We start from the raw sequence: 23,540 nt of genomic DNA, 5'->3' as shown, positions 1-23,540 counted from the left end.
AGAAGATTCTTAATTTTGACATTATGAAAATGTTTCCCAAACAAATGCCAAAGTTTAGTTAAAGTTCCACTCAGATAAGTCCTGGGAGAGTTTGGCTTTTACAGTTGTATCTTTTAAATAAAAATACTTTTTGTGGTACTTTTTGTGAGGTTCTTTTCCAGGCAATATCTAACTAACATCTGAATCTGACTGGCACAATATAGTGGAGATTAAAAAGTCAGTATGTGTTCAAGGAGTCAAATAAGCCAAATTCATGAAATGCCAAAGGTCATCAAAAATGCAGGTACTGTAACAGGGCCTGCTCAAGTTTGCTGGTTTTGAGCTGTTAGAAGCTTCAGAGATTCCTTACTCTGGAAATATTGCAATACCCTGTTTGAAACTCTTCCTTAGCCTTTACTATTCATCTCTGTCAAAGGAAAGCTCACTGGCTAGGCCTCTGCTTCATTCCTATGTTCAGTTTGTACTAGATTTTCATCAGAAGCCAAGATGGAGAAGAGATACCTTAAGCCACTACATTTTGGCAGGTAAGGACAGCACAGACAACAGCGGCGTTGTGTCATTGGCCATTTACTTATTTACTGTCTTTCATTCTATATAAAATACAGCCACTCCTCAGTAGATTAACTGCTTCAGTGATTTAGTTATAAGTGCTTTCTAGAAACAAGTACTTAAATTTAAATAAAACCAGATTGATTTAAACTTTTATTCAAATTGATAATTGAAAATAATTTTATAATTCAAGTTGTGTGATCATGACCAGTTTCTGAACAAAGAGAATAAGATGCATAGTGTCTATAGACAATACTTCCAGTTTGTCTAAATCTCTTTGCAACCTTTTGTTTCTCCCCTTCATTGCTCTTTGTGTGCACTCATGGCTGTACATTAGTATGCAGTTTGGGAATAAACAGAATCTATATGTCTAGTCTCCTCAGGGTCACACACAAATTCCACGGTATGTAATGAGAAGGGACAGCACCCACAGTACAGATAATGAAGTTGGCCTCAATCTGCCTTAGGACAGAACGGAAAGAAAGGAGCAACAGGTGAGAAAATGTTACGGAAAACCACTTTTTTGTATTCTTACATGTTAAAAAACACACTGCATCAAAGCCCTCTGAGAAGGACAAACGTAACACATGAAATGAGATGTTTGAACCTGCAAACCAGAGTGAAAAAGAATAAGGACATAATTATAATAAAAAAGCAGATGGAGCAAACCAATGGTTCCTTTCACATCTATATAATTCTCATTAGAGAGTACTTGGTTTGTACTATTTCCCATTCTCTCTAGACTCACCTTGCCTGTAGGAGCACTGGAATCAGGCATGTTATCTAGTACCTTATCTATTCAATGAAAATAAAAGAAATCTTGTAGAAGGCAAGTGGACTGTAAAGTAATCTCCCTGGTGCACTTTCTTTTGACCATTTACAGGAGATGCTCTATTTTTAAAGTTTTTACTATGTGGGTTAATATGACTACTTTGTACAGTCATGTGACTCTAGTGACAGTAAAGGACACAGACCCTTTACCAAAAGCTACCAGCAATTTACCACAGATTTCTGTTTTGTAAAGTATCAGGAGATCATAACTTTTTGCATAACAACTGGGAGAGCAAACACCTATTTCTTAAGTTTTCAGATTTGAATACCAGTCATTCTCTATTGGGTTATGATGTTAGAAAAGTCAAAAAGCTTAGTGCGGTGATAGATGGCCATTGCCCAAATATACAATTATTATTTTTTTCTTTAGCCAGTTCCTTGATTTAATTCCTTTCAGTTAACTTAAAAGTTAATTCAAATGATTGATTTTAATTGGTCTTGTTTGTTTCCTTCCCATGTTTTCCTAGTTATTTCACTATAACATAATTATTCGATTTTGATAGTCACAAACCATGTGACCACTTTTCATTACACAGCAGCCAGTAATTTTCCATTGAAATTGGAGATAATACAGCCAGACTCTTAGCACAGTATCAGAGACTGAAATATTATAGTTTATGACTTAAATATTTTCATGAAAGACCTGTGTTTATTGTAGCAGAACTGTACTACAAAAGCTACAGAGAAGACCACCACACCCTGACCGACGCTTTACGCCGCTCACTGATGAAGATAGGATGAAGCAACAACTCAGGGCTGGGGACATTGACAAAGCACAAGCTTCACACCTTCAGGGTGGAGATCACAGCCCTAGGGTTTTCAGCTTCCAGGCTTAGCACAGACCCTGGCACCAAAGGGTGGGAGGAAAAAGAAAAAGGCTTTGTGTGTGTGCTTGAAAATCCTCTGGTCAGAGGCTCAGTGACCACCCAGCTGAGGGACCCCTTCGCCCGAGGAAAAAGCCGCATCCCCGTGAAGGACAGCAGAAGGGGTGTCACGGCCCATCAAAGAGCCCCCAAAAGGGCCCCCAGAGCCTGCACCAGAGCGCTGCAGCACGATGCAACAAATCCAGAGTCTTGCAAGGAACAGTGTCAAACTGGCCCCCTGCAAGGGAGGCACGTGGTTGTTCCCACCTGGCCCAAAGCCATCGTAATCCATGGGATTCTGTACTCTTCGGCGTGGCGTGGCGGTGACTGGGGACTCTCACTGCCAGGAACACCAGATCAAAGGGAGCAACGAGAAGTCGCTGGGACCCACAGATGGGTAGTATGCTTCCACCTAACCCTTGTCAATCTCCCCCGGTTCCCCCAACCCCTGTGCACGCTTCTTTTTCTGTTTCTTTATTTTCTCTTTCTTTCTGTTTGCCTTTTTTACTATTAAATAAAATATATCAATTTTTGGCAACAACATTTGACCTCGTCTGGTTTTAGTCACATTTTTTGGATATATTTTGAACCTTCAAAGTTCTTTCTATTTTATGCAGAGAGACTTAGTTTTCTTTGCTCTTCTGCATTCAAACTGGATCATAACACCCAGGTATTCCATGAGGATGAGTAAGTAATAGAAAAATGTTTAGATGTTTATATTATGATGGTGCCATTTTGGCTATTATCTACATTACAGAAGTCAGTTAAGCTTTCACATACTCATTTGTATATCAGAAGACTCTAGTCTTACCTGAGTTTGTGATTCTGCCAAAAGACATCCAGAAGTGTCTGGGCTGTAGCCAAGTAAGAGTTACAAAATTTGGGTGCAGACATCGTATATGTGTATACCACAGTAAGCCACAGTAAGCCATTGTTATTATTATCTAACATGATATTATCATCTAACAAGACCAATATATTGCTTTCTGCTTCAGAAATCAACACAGGTTTGCTATAGTTTGTTTTTTTCCTTACCCACCTAATTTCAGATTAGTTTTATTTCTGTTCATTGATATTCATAGAAGCAAGACAGTTACTTGATTTAAATGGGTACCGTGGCCAGGGTGGGGTTATGTAGTACAGGTAGGGATTGAGTCTACTTCTGAATTCTTTACAGACCCTTGTACTGGAACAGCCTACTGGTACAGAGTTGCAGTCTAGTTTGAAGTGCAAAGGGTTTAGGTTTAAAATTGAATTTATGTACAAAAGCCTTTAAATTGTCTTCATGACCACAATGATTTCCCTCACAGAATCAGGTATGACTCAGTAGGTGAGGGGCAGTGGTGAGGCTCTAAACACTTAATTTGATATGTGTTGATGTCAGTGTAGTTAGGCAGCTCTTTTCTCTTTTCTTTTCTTTTCTTTTCTTTTCTTTTCTTTTCTTTTCTTTTCTCTTCTTTTCTCTTCTCTTCTCTTCTCTTCTCTTCTCTTCTCTTCTCTTCTCTTCTCTTCTCTTCTCTTCTCTTCTCTTCTCTTTTCTTTTTTCTTTTCTTTTCCTTTCTTTTCGTTTTTATTTTTATTTTTATTTTTTCCTTTCTTTTCGTGATCCCAGCGTTCTTGGGTGTTTTGTTCTGCTTTAGGTGGGGTATGCTTTATTTCCAAAAGTTTCACGTTAGGAGCTCTCAACACGGGGACAAAAATGACTGGTGACAGCATTTCTTAGCACTACGCTCGTCCGCAGGAAGGCCTCGGCCGTTGCCCGTGTCAGCCCGCGAGCCGTGCCCGCCCCGCGCTGCCCGTAGCCGCGGCGGTCTCCTGGCAGCTCCCCGCCCGCCAGCGCAGCCGGGGCCGCGGGGGCGGCTCCGTGCCGGCTCGCCCGGCCCCTCGAGCGAGGCCGAGGGGCGAGAGCGGGAGGGACGCAGGGTAGATCCGCGTGTGTTGTGGGAGCGCTGCCGGGAGACGCGTGTGTGTTGTGGCAACCGCGAGGGGCCGAGGGGCAGCCTGCGGATTTCTGGCAGGCACCTCCGGCAGCCGCATCCCTGGGCTGCCCGGGCAAGCGTTCGAGACCTTCGGGAAAGCCTCGCGCTCGCGGCTTAGAGGTGCCCCACGCCGCTCGAGGGGAAGCCTCGTCCAGCCGCGGGATGGAGCTGGCGGTGAGGGAGCGGCTGCTCGCCGCAGAGAGCGCAGGAGGTGAGCGGGCGGCTGGCCTTTAAATTTCACTTAAAAAGAAGTGAAATTAAAATCCGACTTCAAATAGGAAAACAGCTTGATCCTCATCTTTTTTATAAATTCTCTTCCTAGTGTGCTAACGTTGGTGACTTTAAATAGTAAGATAATTGTTAATGCTTCATCTTAGAACTGTGCCTAAATTCGAACAACGTGTGTGTGACATTGTTTCCCTTAAACATTCTTAATTTATTTCTGCAGAGAGAGTGGATATCGTGTAGCTCATATGAATGCAATCATGTCAGTACACCTGGAAACAAAAACTTCTTTACTCCTTTTTAAATTTCAGATGTTCAGGCTTTGAAGAATGCTTATGAGTTAATCAGATCAGCCAGTGAAGGACAATCTGGGCTTGATTCAACAGATAACATCAGCACCGATTTATATGTTTTATGCGCTGAACAAGCACTTCAGGTTTGTAATTTAGGTCTTTTATCTGTATTAAATAAAAACATGTATATGATGCACTGTATTTACAGCTGTTACAGTTACTATTTTAAAAATCTCAGAAGTACCTGAGGAAAGTATTACACCGTTCTGGTTTTGGAGAGCAATTGTTTAAATATGCATTTTCCATTAAAACTTTCTGGTTTGTGAATTTTTTAATTATACCCAAATTAGCAAGGTGTGCTGTAATATATACAAAAATGTTTGCCATGCCTGTTTTTTCTTGTTATGGAAAACTAAGCATTAAGCAATTTGGATATGCCTGAAGAAAGTATATTTGTGAACATCTGTACCAGGCAAAAGAACCCTAATAAAAATAATCATAACCCTGGTCCGTTCTGATGATGAAAGGCTGTTGCAAATTGAAATTACTTCTATAAAATATGGTCAAGATTTTTCATTTTGAAGTATTTTTTAATATTCAATTTATGATCATAAGTGATTGGGTTTTAAACAGACAGAGTTTTTAGTAAAACTTTATTTTTTTTTCCCCCAGGCTGCAATCTAGTCAAAATCTGTCTGAGATGGAGCACTGACAAATCCTGCCTCCTTAAAAAAAACAAACACAGTATTCTGTTAAGAATATTGTCTTTATGTTAGCAATTGTGTTTAAAAAGGAAACTTTTTTGGATACTATAAGCAATTCTATGACTGAATGAGAAGTTTTTTTAGAATGACAAAACTATGCCTTTAATAAATGGTAATAGGCTTATACCAGAACTGCTATGCATCTCTATGGAATATTGCTTACATACTGCTATGGAGTTAGATATTACCCTTGATTAAGTATGCATTTAAAAAAGCTAACAATTCTTAATTATTTGTTGCAATTTTTTAAACATTTAAATGGGGTTTTTTTTTGGGGTTTTAGCTGGGATATCTGGAAATTAGCAGTGATTGTCTACAGATGTATTTTAGAGGAAGATTTCCTGTGAACCAGTTTCTTGGCAGAGCATATTTGTGCCAGGGCCAGTTGCATGCTCCGTGCTCTACAGATGATTTGGTAAGAAATCATGAAGATTGCTCTATATTAAGCTTGGTTTTACAGGTATTTACTCCTAGGTTTTTATGTGTTACTCTTAGTCATTTAAAATAAAAGGATAATCAGGACTGTGCAAAAAATCCAAGGAAATATATTAACAAGTAATTTGTGAGTAAACAAAACTTACTATCTGAATGAGACTAATATTTCAAATATTTTGGAGAAGACAAAAAAAAGAATGCTTGTAAACTTTTTCAGGTGGTTGATTGTTTTAAGTCACCCTCTTACCTTTTAACTTAAATATGATACATTCAGACCAAATTAGTTGTAACTGTTAAAATAATCATCAGTTTTATTTGGGAAGCATTTCATAGGCTTATGGGAAGTGGAGGACTGAAGAGGCCCTCCGAGAGGTTGTACAGTTCATTTCTGTGGCAGTGTACTTCCAGCACTCATCAGGAACGTGTCCATGTAGTACTTGGATGTGGCTTTTTATAATGATGAGAGGTGGTAGCATCTCAGCAGGATACTTCTGCTTCTGTGTATTGCTTTGAGGTGTTACAATTTCCTATATATGAAAAGTAGTTTTTGTCTCCTGCTGCTTTTAAAATGGAGTGGGATATGTTTTCTGTCTTCAGTATTTTACTTGTCCTTGTACTGTGATCAGTCAGCTTTGATCATCTGTAAATGATGTCTAGCCCCCCAAAATAGCTTTAACAGATGTTTAGAATCATAGAATATTCTGAGTTGGGGGGGGACCCACAAGGATCATCAAAGTCCAACTCCTGGCTCTGCACAGGACTACCCCAAAAATCCCACACTGTGCCTGAGAAAGAATTGTTCAAATGCTCCTTGAGCTCTGTTAGCCTTGGGGCCATGACTGCTCTGGGGAGCCTGTTCAGTGCCCAACCATCCTCTGGGAGAAGAATCTTTACCTAATGTCCAGCCTAAACTTTCCCCAACACAGCTCCAGTGGTTCCCTTGGATCCTGTCACTGGTCACAGAGAGCAGAGGTTGGTGCTGCCCCTCCACTGCGTCTGAGGAGGAATCTGCAGAGTGAAATGAGGTCTCCTCTCAGACTCCACCAGGCTGAACAAACCAAGGGACCTTAGCCAGTCTTTACATGGCTTCCCACTAGGCCTTTACCATCTTTGTAGTTTGTGCTATTTGTGTTCACAAATATAACTGAGAAAAGTTTTTGTAGTTTCTTTGAATAATGTGTTTGAATTAACTTTCAAGCTAGAATCTTTTCCCTGTTACATTTTCTGTATTGTCTTTCTTCTATGAGCACATGTGCAGAATAACTGGTCAGTGGTCACTTTAAAACTTCATGCATGTTTGAAACCAATGTCCAGTTTTGTTTCTAAATTAACAAACTATTCTGTTATGTTTTGTGAATCTCAGTCAATATTTGTTGTTTTCTTCTTGGCTCTTGCTAACCACTTCGGAGTTAAAAATGGTCCCAGATTGTACAGTCCTGGCTTGGTTCATTGTGTCATTTGTTGTAATGGTCTTTTAAGACACACTTAGTGTCAGTTTTAAAGTTTTTTCACTGCTGTGTTCCTAGATAATTTATGAAAGTATGAGTGGCACAACATCTCATGCTGTGTGACTAGGTAATTACCATTCATTTAAAAAGGACAAATTTGTCCTTATTTTGATTTCCATCCTAAGGAATCCTTCTTAATTAAGATGCTTATTTCTTAAAGGCCAAGTGCAACTTCTCTAGTACATATTTCATCTCTGTTTTTCTCTTTATCTAGGCAGTTCCTATTAATTACTCAGTACCCTTCTTGTGGCACCCCAGAGCCCAGTAAGTCAGTCCCAGTTCTCTTGGAGATTTTAGTTTCTCTTTTCTAGCATACTGTAGAGACCCCCTCTGGTGTCATCCCATTCCTGCTCATCCAGCTCCCCTTTGGCCTTCCTATTTGCACTGCATCTTTCTCTTACACTTTCAAAAATCCCATTATAATACTATCTCACCCATCTTCTTTACACCCTGCCTTCAGGAATTTGTACATACTGATGAGATCTTCCCTAAGTGGCCTTACTCGGGCTCAAAAGTCTCAGCTCTCTGTCTTTCCCCACAGGAGAGATACTTCAGTTCTTTCTTGACCTTTGCAGCTCTGTCTTGGACTCCCCACAGCAACCACGTCTCTCTCCTACTGAGGAGCCCAGAACTGGGAACAGTGTTCCTCACCAATGCTGAGTAGAAGGGAAAGATCACATCCCTCACCCTGCTGGCTGCGCTTCTCCTAAGGCATCCTTGGACACTGTCAGCCACCTTTGCAGCAAGGGTACGCTGCTGGCTGGTGTTCTTTGCCTTGGCATCCACCAGGATGCCTAGTCCCTCCTCTGAAGAGCTGGTTCCCAGCTCCTTCAATGATAAAAAGGGCATGCCTGTCACAATTGTCTGTTGACAAATTCCTGTTGGAGCCTTTTTGAAGAAAATAATTCCTCGAGATTTTTAATGGGACAAACTAATATAACTTTTTTCCCTGCTGGATTTGCTCTTGGATATTTCTGAACTTTCTTTGCTGAAATCTTAAAAAGTATGCAGTTTTCTAGTTTTGGAACATTTAAGTCCTGATAATTAATATTTGGCAGAAATGAAGTAAGTTGAAAACACAGTCATAAAATTTAAAATCAGGAAAACAAATAAATAGGCTACCAACCAGGTTTTTTTGCTTTTTCTATAGCAACAACTTGTTTTGGTGGTATATTTTAGTTGAGATTGGTCTGAAAATAAAATTTATGAAATATGTTCATATTGAAATAGGAAAAGAATCTACTAATTTATAAAATCTATATTCAAAGCGCACTAGCTTTTCTTTGTTCTGTTCTAGGAAGAGTTTGAAAAGTTTGTGCTCTTTTTTATGAAGGCAATAGATTTTGCAACCCATGAAAGAAGGTAGGCCCTACTGACAAGATTAACTGACAGGATTAACTCTAAATCCCAGGAAGTGCTGCTGATCTGTCTTTTCAGTTGTTTGTCTTTATTTTCATTAGGTAGCATGGAGTTGTGTTGTTTGAGGTTTTCCTTTAGATTTCTCCTTCCATTTTGTAACTGTTGTTACTGTTGTGGGTTCTGTAACAACATAAGGATACTGCAGTCTTACGTTATAGGATGAAAAATCCTGTTTAAAGATGTTAGATATCTCAGCATTTCTTAGCCTTTTCTAGTTATGATCTATAGAATGAAAGCAACATGTTAGCTTATTTTTAAGTGGTTAATTATTGAGTATAGCTACAAGAGTTACCCTATTCTTCTTGTGCTGTACTTGTCTTCTCAGTTCTTAGTCAGGATTGCTTCCAATGAAAAGTCAAACTTGCACTTTTTAATGTCTTAGAAGTGTCTTACAGTACTCATGCTGTAATTTTATGTTTATTCAAGTTCATGAACTACTAAATTTTTTTCATTCTTGTTTTTTCAGGTATTTTTTTTTGGTATATAATGCCTCAGTTCTTTATTTGCAACTTGTGAGGCCATTTCTTAGGCCTGGATTCCGTTATTTCCTTATTCCCAGCCTTTCACAGATTGTTACAGCATTAAACCAAATTGAAGAGCAAGACAACGAATGGCGAGCAGAACTCATGATGTAAGTTTAATTGTATTTTTTCATATGGGCATTCTGTAGTCCTTTTGGGACTGCTACCTGACGTAGCCTTTAATAAGGTATATTTCACTGGTAATGTTGTAGATGTATTTATTGGGAAAAGCTTAATTTATTACTTTTTAAAGAGACAGAAATGTACTGAACATAAAAAGGTGCTTAATTTCTATATTTGCTTCTATTGCTAATACTATATTTAGTGACAGAGACAGCAGTGCCCTAGATTGGATCTGAAGTTCACAGTAATTTTGGATGTAGTGTTTGAGTCATTGATAGCAATTGGAAATAAATGATGTATAAATATCAATGTATTACCATTCTCGAATTTCCTGAGCAAAGCTGGAGCATAAACCTTGAGATAACTGTACTGAAAAAAACCCCATTTTTTATGTGCAAAAGGAGGAGTGTCTATGTAATTTTTCAAGGTCCCACAACCTTTTGGCAGAGATATTTTGATCCCCTATTCAACAGACTCATTCCAGTTCCTCTTGTACTCTTACCATAGTTTTTTCCCTTTCTCTTTGTGAACTTTTCTGTTTCTGTGGTCTTTGACTGTGTTTTGTTGCTATGTAGCATTTTCTTTATAAACTGAAACTGGAGGGAAGTAACAAAACATTCCGGGGGGTGTGCTAAGGACTGTCTGTAATACCATGCATGCAGTTTCCTGGTATCAAACTCTTCTTGGGTATTGATGAAAACAAACAAATGCACACAGTGTGTTTGTTTTATAAAAATAATGGTTGTCTTTTTTTAAAGTCACATTTATTAATATTTTTTAAAATTATTATTATTGTTGTTGTTAATTTATGTTGTGGAGTCACAGGCTCTTTTTCAGTCAAATCAGATCAAGTATAGAAAATCCAGTAGATAGATTGCTGTTCCCAGTGTGAAGAGTTTTCTTGTGCTAAATGGCTTTGACATACTAGCCTTTCCAGTAGTTAAGGGAGAATCTTAGAATATGTCTCACAGAAATGTTTTTCTCATACACTTTTAAATAATTAATCTTTTTAATTCCAGGTATCTTGTTGAGAAAAGTTTTCACAAAAAACCTCCAAATTTTCCAAGATTCTTTTTCTGATCTGCACTAAATATGTGTATATATCTGGAAGAAGCAAAAATGTAGAAATTAGAGGGTGTCTTCTGTGTTGAGTCAATGCTTTATAGCACTAATTGCTTGTATTGCATGTAGAAGTGGTACTTGAATACAAAGAGTGTTAAAAAATATAACTAAGGATTATTTTGTAAAGTGTTAATAAATATTTAATACAAACATTTATTTGATCTGCAGAAATTTACTTGAGTGCTTCCTTGATGCATCAAAACTGAAAGAAGCAAAGGAGTTTTCGTCTACTGCAGCAGTCTTTATTAAGAAAAATGTTCCAGATAAATACTCTCAAATATTTTCTTTAATGGTAATGATGAAAAATATTTTAAATTCCCATTAAGACAGGAGCTCTCTCTACATTTCATAAGATCATAGTTATAATTGTTATATAAGATGTTTTCTTTGTTTAAATTTTTGTGATCTACCAAACAATTCAGTAGATATGCTAAGATTTTCTTGACTTGTATATTTTTGATACTGTAAACTAAAGAGCTCCCTACTGCTCCTTGTTCTTTTGACACATCATAATATAATGGGAATAACTGTAGCTAACCCTAAAAATTCTGTTTGGGATTAATTACTATTGAAAGAGAGGGTGTAGTAAGAGCAATTTAACCTGACTTATGGCACTGAGGGCATATTTATTATCTGTTTAGTATTTCTCATGCTCATAAATACTTCAGTGATTCAGTTTGAACCCATTAAATAATTCTGAAAATTGGAGGATATGACAATAGTTCACATCTCTTGCATGCCCTTAATTTAGGAAATAAGAGGGTGAAGACAAATGTAGCAAAAGCAGAAAGATGCAAATAAAACTCTGAAGTTGTGTGCAGGCATATTTTCTTTCATTCTACTACACTGTCTGTTGTCTTTTTCTGTCTACCCCCCAATCACTGCATTCCAAAAGTGTATGTTTATATTACAAATTTCTCTAACATTTGAATTAAGAGCACCAATATGCAGCACTCCAGAGGTGTGATAATAATGAAGCAATCATCCTGGGGCAAGCTTGAAATTCCTTTTGTATTTTGATAAGAATTGTTGAGCAGAGTCGTTTGACAATGTCCTTAAAGAGAAGAATGAAATAGTTGTAAAACTGTGCTTGGGCTACAGAAGTATGGTCCAAGCTATTGAGTGCTTTAGTAGCAGCATACTGGAGTCCTGCAAAACTTAGTGTTCCAGTACAGCTTAAGTAATCAGTTTTGATAGGTGTGGGCAGTCAGTGAAAGTCAAAAGAAATGATCTGCACATTATTAATGCATAACTCTACAGCTAAATTGAAGTAACTGCAGTTTATTGTGATGTCTTAATAATATTTTTCCCCTGCCTATAATCTATAGGTGCAGATAAAATTTAATTGTCTCAGCTGGATGAGATGATTTCAGAATGAGTTATATCACAAGATGTTAAAAATGCATTAATTAGGATTTTAACTCAGAAGGTAGTTCTACATTTATATTTCTGCTAATAGTTCTGATCCTGACTCTTGGAAGGTCAGTATAGCTCTACTGGGTGATCTTTGTATTATCTATTCAGAACAACATAGATTATTATAGTGGCCACATTGCCTTTAAAGTCCAGGAAAACAGTCAACATACCTGCTTTATTTTAGCCCTGTTGAGTGTTGGTTCTTTGCTAATTTAATCAAATAATAATTAAATTGTTATTTTATAGGTGTATCACAAACTAATGGATGTTTCCCAGGTAGAAAAGGAAATACAAAATTCCATCTGTCTTTCAGTTATTTATAAAATGCAGATGTTAAAGCGGTAAGTATGAAAATGTATTCTCTCACTTTCACTTTGGTGCTGCATATTACAGAGGTAGGATCATGTTCAGGGATCCCATATGCTTGTAGAAAAAAGTCAGCTGCAGAGTTTAATTCCTCAAAAGGAAAACCATAATGACAGTTTGGATAGTAACAGTCAGGTCTGTCTAAACAGCCTTATCAAAAAAAGTGAGCTAGTTCTTTGGGAATGTAGGGATTAGTGTGTTGTACAGATATTGCCAGGAGAAGGAATTTAGGACTCTGAAAGACATTTTAATATCAAATGAACTGCAGTTCCATCCCCATGCTGTGTACAAGAAAGTAAAGATGAAGTGGGGAAGTGGGGAACTCGCCTAAAATACAATGTACAAATCAGGGAGCATAATGCTTTTAAAATTCTTTAATTTTAAAGGTATAAGAAAAATTTGAAAACTTGACTTCATAGCAAAATCTCATGTAATTTTTTCAGTGTCTCAAGATTTCCCCATTTTAAAAACATTGATTCTTTCCTTAGTAGCAGTGGATTAATTTATACTGACATTAAGGGAAAGGAGTCTTGCACACCTTTTTTTTTTTTCTTCTGGAATAAAATTTAGTGTCTGAAATATTAATTCACATGCTGAAATTAGATTTTGTTGATTTTTTTTCTTGATATTTCAATATCCAGATAGCCTACTGATACCTTGGAATAAGAGCCATCCATTCTGAAGTTAGGAGAGTTATTTCAAATTTTTTATGCAATAACATTTCTCACGAAAAATTATGACCCAACTCATATGTTGCAGGCAGTGGGACACAAATGTATTTCCAAGTGATGCCACCGCAAAACTGAATTCTTTATATGTGCTTTTGAAACAATATGATGGACCTCCAGCATCTGTTCTCAATGTGAAGTAAGTTTTATTTGTCATAGTCCTCTGGAAATTGATGATGAAGCTGATCCTGCTTCCACTGAAGTCTGTCAAAATTCCTGATGACCTTGCAGAGATTGAACTCTTACTTAGTTGTTTGTGTTGTGTTAACACACAGGTCATCTTAAAAAAGGACAAAATCCTATTAAGCTTTATGACAGAACCCAAGATTAAATATCTTTTTCCATACAGCTGTTTGTATAACATGATTAAATCTTTCCATAATAATTTCTTGTTGATAAAAAGAGATTTTTAGAAGGTCTTAAAATTGAATTGTACTTTTCGGACTGTAGTTAATTTTTACTTTTCCTGGGACCCTTCCCAACTCTTCAGCATAAGTTTGAAAGACTAAACTGACCACTATTCCAGTAGTTACAGCTGCTACATATGGAAGGAATACTACATTTTTACTTGTTAAAGTAAACACTCTTTGACAATATTCAGGTACGTCATTACTTCTCCTGTTCCAGACAGTACACTATGCTCATCTGGTTACTTACAGACATCCAAACAGTTAGAACATAGTCTCCATCTCTATGTCTGTGTTCTTAGTTTATGGGTAGCAGACTGATGATTTAACTGCTTTGTGTGCCAATTCATTGAATTGTATTTCCAAAATTTTCTGCAATCTGAAGTTTCTTACTTCACCATGTCTGTGCTTCATGCATTTCATTCTGTATTTCTTGTCTTCTTCAGGGACTGTTTGTGCAGACTGCATAGGAGTATGCTAATTATTTTCCATAAACAGATTAACTTTTGTATTTTTCATGTAGTCAACTTTGAACTCTTTATTTTTTCCTTGTTAACTGTGAGTATTATTAGTATAATTATAATAATGATAGTTAAAATAATATTTACCTTTATAATAATAATTCCTCTAATATTCATATGACTTTAAGTTTTTCAGACACATTGCACAGTTACTTTCAAAGTGTGTTTTTTAAATTCCGTGGAAGAGCAATATCAAAATCTCTGAAATTTTTTTTTTTTTTTGTATTTTTGAAGGATTCCTTTGATTCTGGAATTAGCTCATTTTTCTCTGAAAGTAAACTGCACTGAGCTTGCAGCTCATTGTATACTTGATTTGAAGAGCACTCCGATTACTGTAAGTTTTAATTATGTAGGTTTGGAACTTTTTTACACACACCCCCACGCTCCCACACCCCTTTTATGTTTACATTTTAAAAAGAGTACTAGTGGTTTTGCAGTGTTCTGTCCATCTGTATATTGTTTATATATTCATTGATATAAATAATTATTGTGATACTTGATCTATTCCTTAACAAGAGAAGTAGATGCAAGGTCAGAAAGTAGGCTGCGGGTGGACTAGGGTGATTAGCAGTGCAGTTTATTTTGTCAAATAAATATTAACTGTAAATATTTGTTATGTTTTTAAAATGTTACCTGTGTAAGATTTTGATTAGAAGTTAAATTCCAATTTCTATTATAATGATCCCACATAGAGTTACTCATAAAATTTAACTTATCCTCACAGAATTATTTTTTTTAATTCCAGGTGTCTGATTCAAGCCCATTATTCTGAACATTTCCTGAAAGTCTAAAATCATATACAAATCCATAGCATCCCGCTGGAAGATGTGCTTAAATCCCCTAGATCAAAAATTCACAAGGATTTAGTCTAAGTCTTTGTGTAGACAGTAGTGGGAAATATCTGTGTGTGGCGGCAATAGAGAAACTTGGTTTCTATTTCAACATTCTCCTTTGGAGTTAATGTGTTTTTAAGTGACCATCTTCTGATTGCCCAGCATCACTTGACAGTGATTTCTTGTTATAATAGAGTAATGGAAATCTATGTCAAAATTTCAGTTCCTTGTCTTTTGCCAAGTACTGGCAAATTTCTCAATCATGTATTCCATCTCGGTCTGTATATGTCACTACATTTTTCACGATCTCTTTTCCGGTCATGGGGATGTTCAGTTACCAAAGGTTATACTGAGTGATTTGATAATAGTCAAATAATTATAATAATCTATTTTCATAATCATAATAAATTATGAATATAGAGGCTGTCTAAATTTCCTTTCTACACCAATTTAATCCAAATACAGCATACTTAGGTGTTTCTATGATCCATACATGTAATTTATATGATTTAATAGTCAGCTCTTTCCTAAGCTGTTAAAACTCTAACCTAATTTTTCACTTAAAAGTTTCACTGCCCATCAAGCTGAATCCTTTCTGTCTTGACTCGCACCTGTTAATTCCAAGCATGTACCTTTTTAATAATGTTAATGAGTAAATGGAAAAGGGCAGATTTAAATCAGATATTGTGAAAATATTATTGCTTGTGATAGTGGTGAGGCCCTGGCACAGGTTGCCCGGAAATGCTGTGCCTGCTCCATCCCTGGAAGTGTTCAAGGTCAGGCTGGACAGGGTTTGGGGCATATTGGGATAGTGGAAGGTGTCCCTGCCCATAGCAGGGTGTTAGAACTGGGTGGGGTTTAAGGCCTCTTCCAACCCAAACCATTGTGTGATTCTATGATTCTATTAGAAGTGAAATAAAATTACTATATAGGAGGAATCAGGTGTACACGGTTTTTCTTACTGCAAATTCTGGCAATGAACAGCTTAAATGTTATTTTGCATCCTCCAGTGAGTAACAAGTGACTGCAGTTCAAACAACAAATTCTATTCCCTTTGTACCATTGCAGTTAACTGGCTAGCATAGTGGAATTTTCAGTAGGAAAGTACAGTGCTGTGTTACTGTAATTGCATGAGTTTAACCTTTATGGTATTTCTTTTTAATTATTGAAATTAGCATTTTGTATATTAATACTTTGTAGGAGGAAGGGAAACTTATTGAGATAGAGTGTCTGGAATATGAATATGAAATGAAGAAAGATGGCACTGAAATTGTGACTTATACCAAAGGAATTGTTGAGGTACATTCTTTAACTTTGAGAGAAAAAAGTAAAGTTTTAATTTGTTAAATGTGGAATATTGCATTTGAATCTGTGTCTTAATTACATTATACTGATAAGGAATTTTTTTAACCTTCATACTCTTTTAAATTGGACTTCCAATAAGGAAACAGAGAAAAATAAACCACAGTTGTGTGTTGCCCCCTTAAGTCTTCTGTCTGACCATAAAGGTTCATAATATATTGCTTTCCAAGAGCAAAGATGGTAGCATTGAGGCATGTTTTCATATTTTGCCTTTATAGGACCTCTTCTCATGGAATATCTTGGGTTGGAAAGGACCACTAGGGATCATTGAGTCCTTCTCAACTGTGATTGCATGTTATGGTCAATCTCATACAAATTCTTACATCAGAGAAATGTGGATTGTTCCTGATAAATTGTCACACTAGGAAGGATTTTCTTGAATTTCTGTGGTTGGTTGGCTCAGTAATTCAGACCATAAAAGTCAGAAACCTAAATATCAATGTTATCAATGGTATCAGAGAGATACCTATAATGAGCAGTTTAGACCAGTTGTTAGAGTCATCTTAATTTTCTGCAGTGGGAAGTAGGAATATATTTAATGGAAATTGGTAGTGCAAAGACTTACTCCTATCTAGGGCTGTTACCATTTTGGAGTTCAGAAATTCCACTCATCTTTTGGAAAAAACCCTCTTGTTAATTCTTATGAATTCTTCACAATGTGAAGCACTACTACTACTAAAATGTAAAAAGATATTTAGGTATTTCTAAACTTTAAGTCTACAGTGTATGCAGATGGAGAGGGATTTTGTTTGATTTTTTCCTGATTTTTTTTCTTTTTACTTTCATAGCCTCTAAAAATAACATAATAAATGACAGATCTGTTACTATAGATAACAATGGCTTCTGGATTTTATAAGAACCAAGTTTAATTGACAGTGTGGCAAATTCCATTCATAATACTTTTTTTTCCTCTTTTGTACTGCATCTGTAGCTGAATATGAAAAAAAACCCAAAATGGCTAAACCTTCTGAATTCACAAGTATTCACGTTTATCTATTATTGTTTATCACAAGAATGGGGAGTAGCTGACAGACTTCTGTCAAAAATATGTGATAGCAGCCTGGAGCACCTAAAAGAAATACTCCTTAGTTACTGATGCCGGTTTGAAAAAAAAAGAAAAAGGAATTATTAAGAAAAGTTTCCAAAGTTTTCTGACTGAGGGACTGCTTTCTACTGAAAACAGTCCTAAGATTAAAATTTGGAGTAACAAGTAAGAAATTCCATTTATTAATGCAGTAGTGCTAATTAATTCTTCATGTATGTAGGCTCAGCTGAAATTGATCAAAAATCTCGAATTAACGTTAAAACGTGCAGTTCAGTTGGGAGATCCTGGTGTGATTCAGGTTGTTTGTGCAACCCAGTGGAATCTGTGCTTACCGCTGCTACAACACAATTTGCATCAACATGTGCGAAAGACATTGATCTCAGTTGCTGATGTCCTTGAAGAGATTGACAGGTAATTTTCAATGCTGTGTAGTTTTTTGGAAGGTCTCAAAGCATCAAACTCATTTAAAAGCTCAAGTTCTTTGGTATTAGTGTCTTTGAAAACTTTCCACTAGCTTGTAATAAATGTATGTCTGCATGTTGCATACATTTCCCTGTTAATTATTTAAATATAGGTTCCTTTCAGGCACAATCTTATACTGTTTAATGACCTGTAACAAATATTAAAATATTTTAGGAATTTTAAAATACTCTAATTAATCAAAATTATGTGAGAAAATTCCAAAGCTGCAGTATATGTGTTGGACTGTGGTCTAGATTCTTGTATTAACATCACTTTTGTTGGTTACAAAAATAAAATTCAAAAAATTGCTTCTGAAAAAACATAATGGCTTCTATATTACATGTCAAAAAAAAAGACTCTTCTTGCAAGATACTATTTTTGTATCTTTGGTGATACTCCTTTTTAATTAAAAAACTTCCTGTATTAAGAAAACTTTTTTTTTTTGAGGTATATTCTTCTATTTGCTATTATGCTGTACTTAACCTTAAGGACCTAAATATTTTCACATTTTTTGTTAACTTGAATTGAGAAGTAAACATTACTATTTGTTATGTTGTTAAGTTTGGACTTAAGCATTGTCTGCGTGTTAGGAGCAGAGATCAGATCCTTTTCAGTAGAGCAAGTCACAATTGACACAATCTGCCATTTGAGCAGGACAGTAGGTGGTTTCTGCTGCATGTATTGCAGAGGAAGGTGAGGAATCTAGTTTTGGTATTTTAAATTCTTTTTTCAGTTGCGTAAAGAGTGGATATACTCATGCATGAAAACACTATATTGTATTACTGTACTGTTATTCTGTTTCCATATAGAGAATTCAAAATCAGCATAGGCAACGTTGAAATGTTAGTAATGGCAATTTTTTACTGAAATACTGCAGGGAGATTTTGGAGAGATTAGGGTTTGAGGGTTTGTCACGTGTATATTCTTAATCTGGCAGTCTCAGCCTCAATTCTGATATGGTACTGTTTCTAGAGACTGAATGAAGTAATTTGTGTCTATTAATTTACCTGTCTTAATTTTTGGTTTGATTGCAGCATTAATTATGGCTACTTTGGTCCACAGGAAAAGGGTGGTACTTGCTCAGTCAGGCTGGCTCTGATGTGGACATACATTATTTCTATGGCATGATATTTGATAGGCTTGAAAACCTTTCTCTCTCTTTTTCATAACAGTGCTTTAATTTATCTGATTTTTTGTTATTCTTCCTGAAAATAATCAGTAGTAGTATGTAGAGCTCTGAGCTGTCATGAGTAGCTTCCTGGGGCAGGTGATGGATAGGGAGCTGGGTGTACCTGAGACTGGAGAGCGTGCAGTTTTGGTGAAGATATGCTGGCTTCATAGAGTACTGTCAACAACACCTGGGTAGAGACCGTACTTAGAGTGAATGTGTATGCCTGAGGTGAGCCACATCGTAAAAAGAGCTGAGAAAATATGACCAGGGCTAGAGTTTCAGAAGTATTAGCACCTACTAAAATGTTAGGAGCAGAGAGTGAACTTTTGTCAAAAGTCCTTATTCAGCACATTATAGTTTCTCTGTCAGTTAAGTATTTTTGAAAACCTCTTCACCTGATTTGCACACCTAAGCAGTACTGGAAAAGAGTTCTATACATATGTAAAGACCAGTTAGTTGACAAGATGTGTTGCTTTCTCCTGCAGGGTCAGTGAAAGTATTATGCAGTTAAATTTTCTTATTAATTTCAGTTAAAAAGGCATGATAGTGAAAATGAAAGCAACAAGTCCGTTAAAAAGAGAATAAAAATTTCAATACTACAGTCACTTTTAATTATTGAGTTTCACTTTTGGGTGAGTTTTAGGTCTAGGAATTTTAGTGTGCCTTATTTTAACAGTTTACACTTAAATTTGTAATCCTTAGCATGTTGATTTTGTTGCGTTGTCAAGTTCATATGGAAATAGCTCATATTGAAGAAGATGGGGATAGACTAGAGGCTGCTCTGGAACATTTGCAAAAAGCTATGCACCTGAACAGTGGGCAGTATCAAGAACATCTGAGACTGAGTTTTAACCGCCTTCGTTTGAGTGCTATGCTGTACAAGCCACCTGAGCATCGAGAGGATCAGGCGGTAATGCTGATTGAACAGGTAAGTATGGAGAATCTGTAGCTGGAATGGGCTTGCTTATTAAATTCCAGCAGAGGAGAGACAGCTGTTTAGTAGAACTGCATGTTAGTAGAGCCAGCATCAGTTTTTTTTCAGCAAACTCTCTTTGCTTTTTTGCCTTGAAGTGGTTGTGCTGCTTCACAGTCTGAAGATCATAATAAAGAACTTTTTTCCCAATTCTTTCAAAGCTTATTTCTTGGGAAAGGTAGGGAGTTGCTAACTAGCAGAAATATCAGAAAAAAAAAAAAAAAAAAAAAAAAAAAAAAAAAAAAAAAAATCGCTGTTGTCAATAATTAGGATTTCAATGCATTAAACACTTTTATTTAATGGGAAGCACAGTGTCCAAATTGCTAAATATCCTAGCTGGCTATGAGATAAATCAATATCATGTGGCTGCCACTAAATAATATACTCCGTAGTGACAATATGGGCACTGTCAAGAGTTACTGCATCTAATTCTGTTGTGCTGCCTTAGCACCTGAACAAAAATCATACTGGCAACTGATTGTTTTCCTGGTTTAAATGCTTTTCCATACAAGCTTACTCAGTTTATATGTTGCTTTAAAAAACCCCACCTCCTCTGACTTTAGTTAGTTCTTAGCAGACCAGGATTTTAAAATATTTTTTAGCAATTCCTAGTTACTGCACACTGGATATGTTACTGTTGGTTGTAAATAAATTCTGTTCTTTGTTTGAAAAGGTATAACATAATGTCAGGTTATATATCGAGGAATATAATTGAAGATTCATGAGAAGCAGAAACGGCACTTCGTATTAAATTATCTGTGGTGTAATCATGTGAATATCAACAAAAGTTCCACAGTCACTTTCAATGACAGTCATGCTGTGGAATGATGTGTGAGATACCTAAAGACACACAATCCCTATGGGTATTTTTTGGTAGTTGCAAGTTATATGATGTGTATTCTGTTATGTTCAGTAAGTAAGGTCTAGCTGGAATATAAAATGAACCTTATAATGAGTTCTTTTCTTTATGTAGGCTAAAAGGGGAAACCAAAAGGATAACATGAGGAAAAAGAGATCACTTCTGGTAAATGCAGGTCTTGCATTAGCTCCTGACTCATTTCAAAGAGTCCTTGACAGTGAAAATGAAGCTAAAGGTAAAGTATGTGCCTGTGACTTAAAGTTACTAACTTTACTTTGCACCCTCTTAAAGGCTGGATATAGCATCTAGGAGCAACATATTGGGAATGTTGCAATACAGATGAAGTGATAGTTCTGATGAATTCTGTGCCAGACTTCCTATTATTTTCACTAGGGATAAAAAAGGTATATGGTGATACTGGAAAAGTTGTTGATTTCCCCTCCAAATTCTTCTGAATCCTACTGTTGTGCTGTATTGTGCTTTAAGTAGTTCTATTTTCACTATGTACAATTCCTGAATGTTTTTAACCAAGGTCATTTTTAAGTGGTGTTTTCAGAAATTTCACCCAATAATACCCAGTGTTAATTAATTTTACACTGGGTATTCTTTCTATATTGTAATTGTCTTTCTCTTCTAAGATCTTGCCTTTGAGAGCTCTAGTTTTGCACAGAGATTTAGGTGGGAATTCATTATTTACTTTCTGAAACATGGAACATAAATGGACACATTCCTCATGCCCCAAACAGAAAAACAAAATCAGTTTGTGATTATACAGCCTCTGGTTGAGGAAGTGTGCATAGGGAGCAGACTTTCCAGATAATCCAACAGATTGCTTCAACTGTTTTGTACTATCTTGGCAATAAAGTAAGTATGTGTATGTGACTAATTTTACTAACTTTGAGTAAAACCAGTGTTCTCCTGTTGGAGGAAGGGAATGCTACAGAAAGAGTCTTGTTGCTTCCAGAGCAGCCTGTGTGTGCTGTGGAACACCATGCAGCTCTCTCATGCTGTCTGTTCAGCCAGGCCACAAAGTTCACCTTGCATATCCCCATTTCAAACTTGATCAACTAATCACTTACAAGCCAGAGTCATATTCACAGATCAACTATTCCACTCTGTGCAGACCTTTTAAGAATGTGAAAACTATGTTGCTGGAAAACATTTTCATAGATTATTCAAAGTGATACAATTTATTGTGTTTGTGAAATGAAGAGAATTAAAATCATGGACATCTCCTTGCTGTTAAATTTTAACTTGAGAACAGTAAAATTACTTTTGAAGTTCCTCTGAGAATAAATCTGAGCACACATTAGCCTTCCAGGTGGAGTCTTTTAAATGAGCAAGATTATTACAACATTGAAACTATTACAAAACTTCTTTTGACATAATATTTATAAAATTTTGTTCTGAAAACTTTCTGTTGTTTCTTAGGCTGTCATCCAAGCAGTGAGTTTTTGCTTTTTCTATGGCTTAGAAGTTGCCCCAAGATAAACGTGTATTGAAGGAGTAAGAAAATACATATGCAAATTTATTATATTAAATGTACATAGGACAGAACATCAGGCTAATATGGTTATTTTTTCCTTTCAGTTGCATAAAAAACTTTCTGTTTTCAGAATGACTGTGTACTTTACATATTACATGGTTCATTTGCTCTTGAATTAACCTAACTAGAACCCTACACATCTTGTCAGAAAAGAGGTGTATTTGAGATATTTGGATAATAAACAAGCATAGATCAGTTTTGAATGGGACAACTGTATTTCAAGATACAGAAGAAAACCAAAATAGATGCTGGTAGAGTACATGATTTTATATTGGTTGATTGGTTTGGGGAAAGCTTGAAGAAATGATAAAAGGGCTGGATTTTGAGTGCTTCAGCAAGGAATTATGGATCTAATTCCTTGCCGTTCTTGTGGATTTTAAAATTTCTAATATATAAAAACTACCATTAATTTTTATTTCTTCCCCAAGTTTTCTCAGGTAAAAGTAATACTCAAATAGGCTACCTCTGTGCCAAAGCCCAGCATCATACTAAAAGTGTGGAGAAAGTTGATGAACATTTGAAACACTTAAGAAATGGAAATGGCAGAGAAAGGTAATTTCTACAGACCTAAAGTGTCTCTTTCATCTTTTGTAGAAGTCTTTAAGAGGAAAGGTTCTGTCTCAGCGGTTTTTAGTGGGTGGTACCTTGTAAGAGGTTGAATGTTTCAGCCTCTGGCAACGTATGGAAGCGTGTGTATAATTTCTTGTCTGAAAAGCTCTGTTACATTTCCATGCTATGCAGAATTGTATCTTTCCCTGTTTCTAATCTGCTCTCTGACATGCACACTTAAACTCACCTGTTATATTGATACGAACCCAATTTACAGAGGGATACATGGATTAAGGCTTGTACTTGATGAAGAATTGATACTTGCAAGGGTCTTTTTAAGTCCTTGTACCTAAAAAGTACATGAGGTGCTACAACTTTTTTGGTAAAAAAAATTAAGTAGTTCTTTCTGAGAGTCAGAAAGATTAATCTCTAGAAAAATGACAGGTTTAATTTTGACTATTTATATATCCTTTTGCCATTCTTTAGTTAAAAGGATGTGTCTACCTTTTTGCTGCACTAAAAATTCCTGTGCTGAAAATTAAAGCAGTTGTTTCTAAAAGATTCTAAATCCAAACTTGTTTTCAAGACTTATTTTTAAATTCTCAACATTAGTTTTGAAATATTTAATTTATTTTATGAGGTAGAAAATGAGGGTTGTCACACATGTTTT

At 36.2% G+C, this 23,540-nt stretch overlaps 1 protein-coding gene across 22 annotated transcripts in view; it reads left to right on the top strand.

Annotated features, from left to right (window-relative positions):
* The window catches only part of CFAP46 (cilia and flagella associated protein 46), a 75,309-nt gene that overhangs the window by 472 nt on the left and 51,297 nt on the right, over positions 1-23,540 (top strand). For 6 of the 22 annotated variants that reach the window (XM_064431672.1, XM_064431671.1, XM_064431660.1 and 3 more), the window contains exons 1-14: positions 4,199-4,433; positions 4,759-4,883; positions 5,788-5,919; positions 8,745-8,809; positions 9,333-9,497; positions 10,801-10,924; positions 12,295-12,389; positions 13,174-13,281; positions 14,305-14,404; positions 16,104-16,202; positions 17,531-17,721; positions 19,646-19,871; positions 20,890-21,010; positions 22,750-22,873. In XM_064431672.1, coding sequence (XP_064287742.1) covers positions 4,385-4,433; positions 4,759-4,883; positions 5,788-5,919; positions 8,745-8,809; positions 9,333-9,497; positions 10,801-10,924; positions 12,295-12,389; positions 13,174-13,281; positions 14,305-14,404; positions 16,104-16,202; positions 17,531-17,721; positions 19,646-19,871; positions 20,890-21,010; positions 22,750-22,873 — 1,724 coding nt within the window. In that variant the 5' untranslated portion in view covers positions 4,199-4,384. Of the gene's footprint in view, positions 1-415; positions 525-923; positions 1,044-2,038; positions 2,641-4,198; positions 4,434-4,758; positions 4,884-5,782; positions 5,920-8,744; positions 8,810-9,332; positions 9,498-10,800; positions 10,925-12,294; positions 12,390-13,173; positions 13,282-14,304; positions 14,405-14,897; positions 15,680-16,103; positions 16,203-17,530; positions 17,722-19,645; positions 19,872-20,889; positions 21,011-22,749; positions 22,874-23,540 lie in introns of those variants that run through there. The other 16 variants (XR_010367749.1, XR_010367752.1, XR_010367753.1 and 13 more) reach the window with 12 other exon arrangements.

This window comes from Passer domesticus, chromosome 8 (assembly GCF_036417665.1).
Source record: "Passer domesticus isolate bPasDom1 chromosome 8, bPasDom1.hap1, whole genome shotgun sequence".
NCBI lineage: Eukaryota > Metazoa > Chordata > Aves > Passeriformes > Passeridae > Passer > Passer domesticus.
The sequence above is the reverse complement of the archived record's forward strand: the minus strand, read 5'-3'. Positions and strand labels throughout refer to the sequence as shown.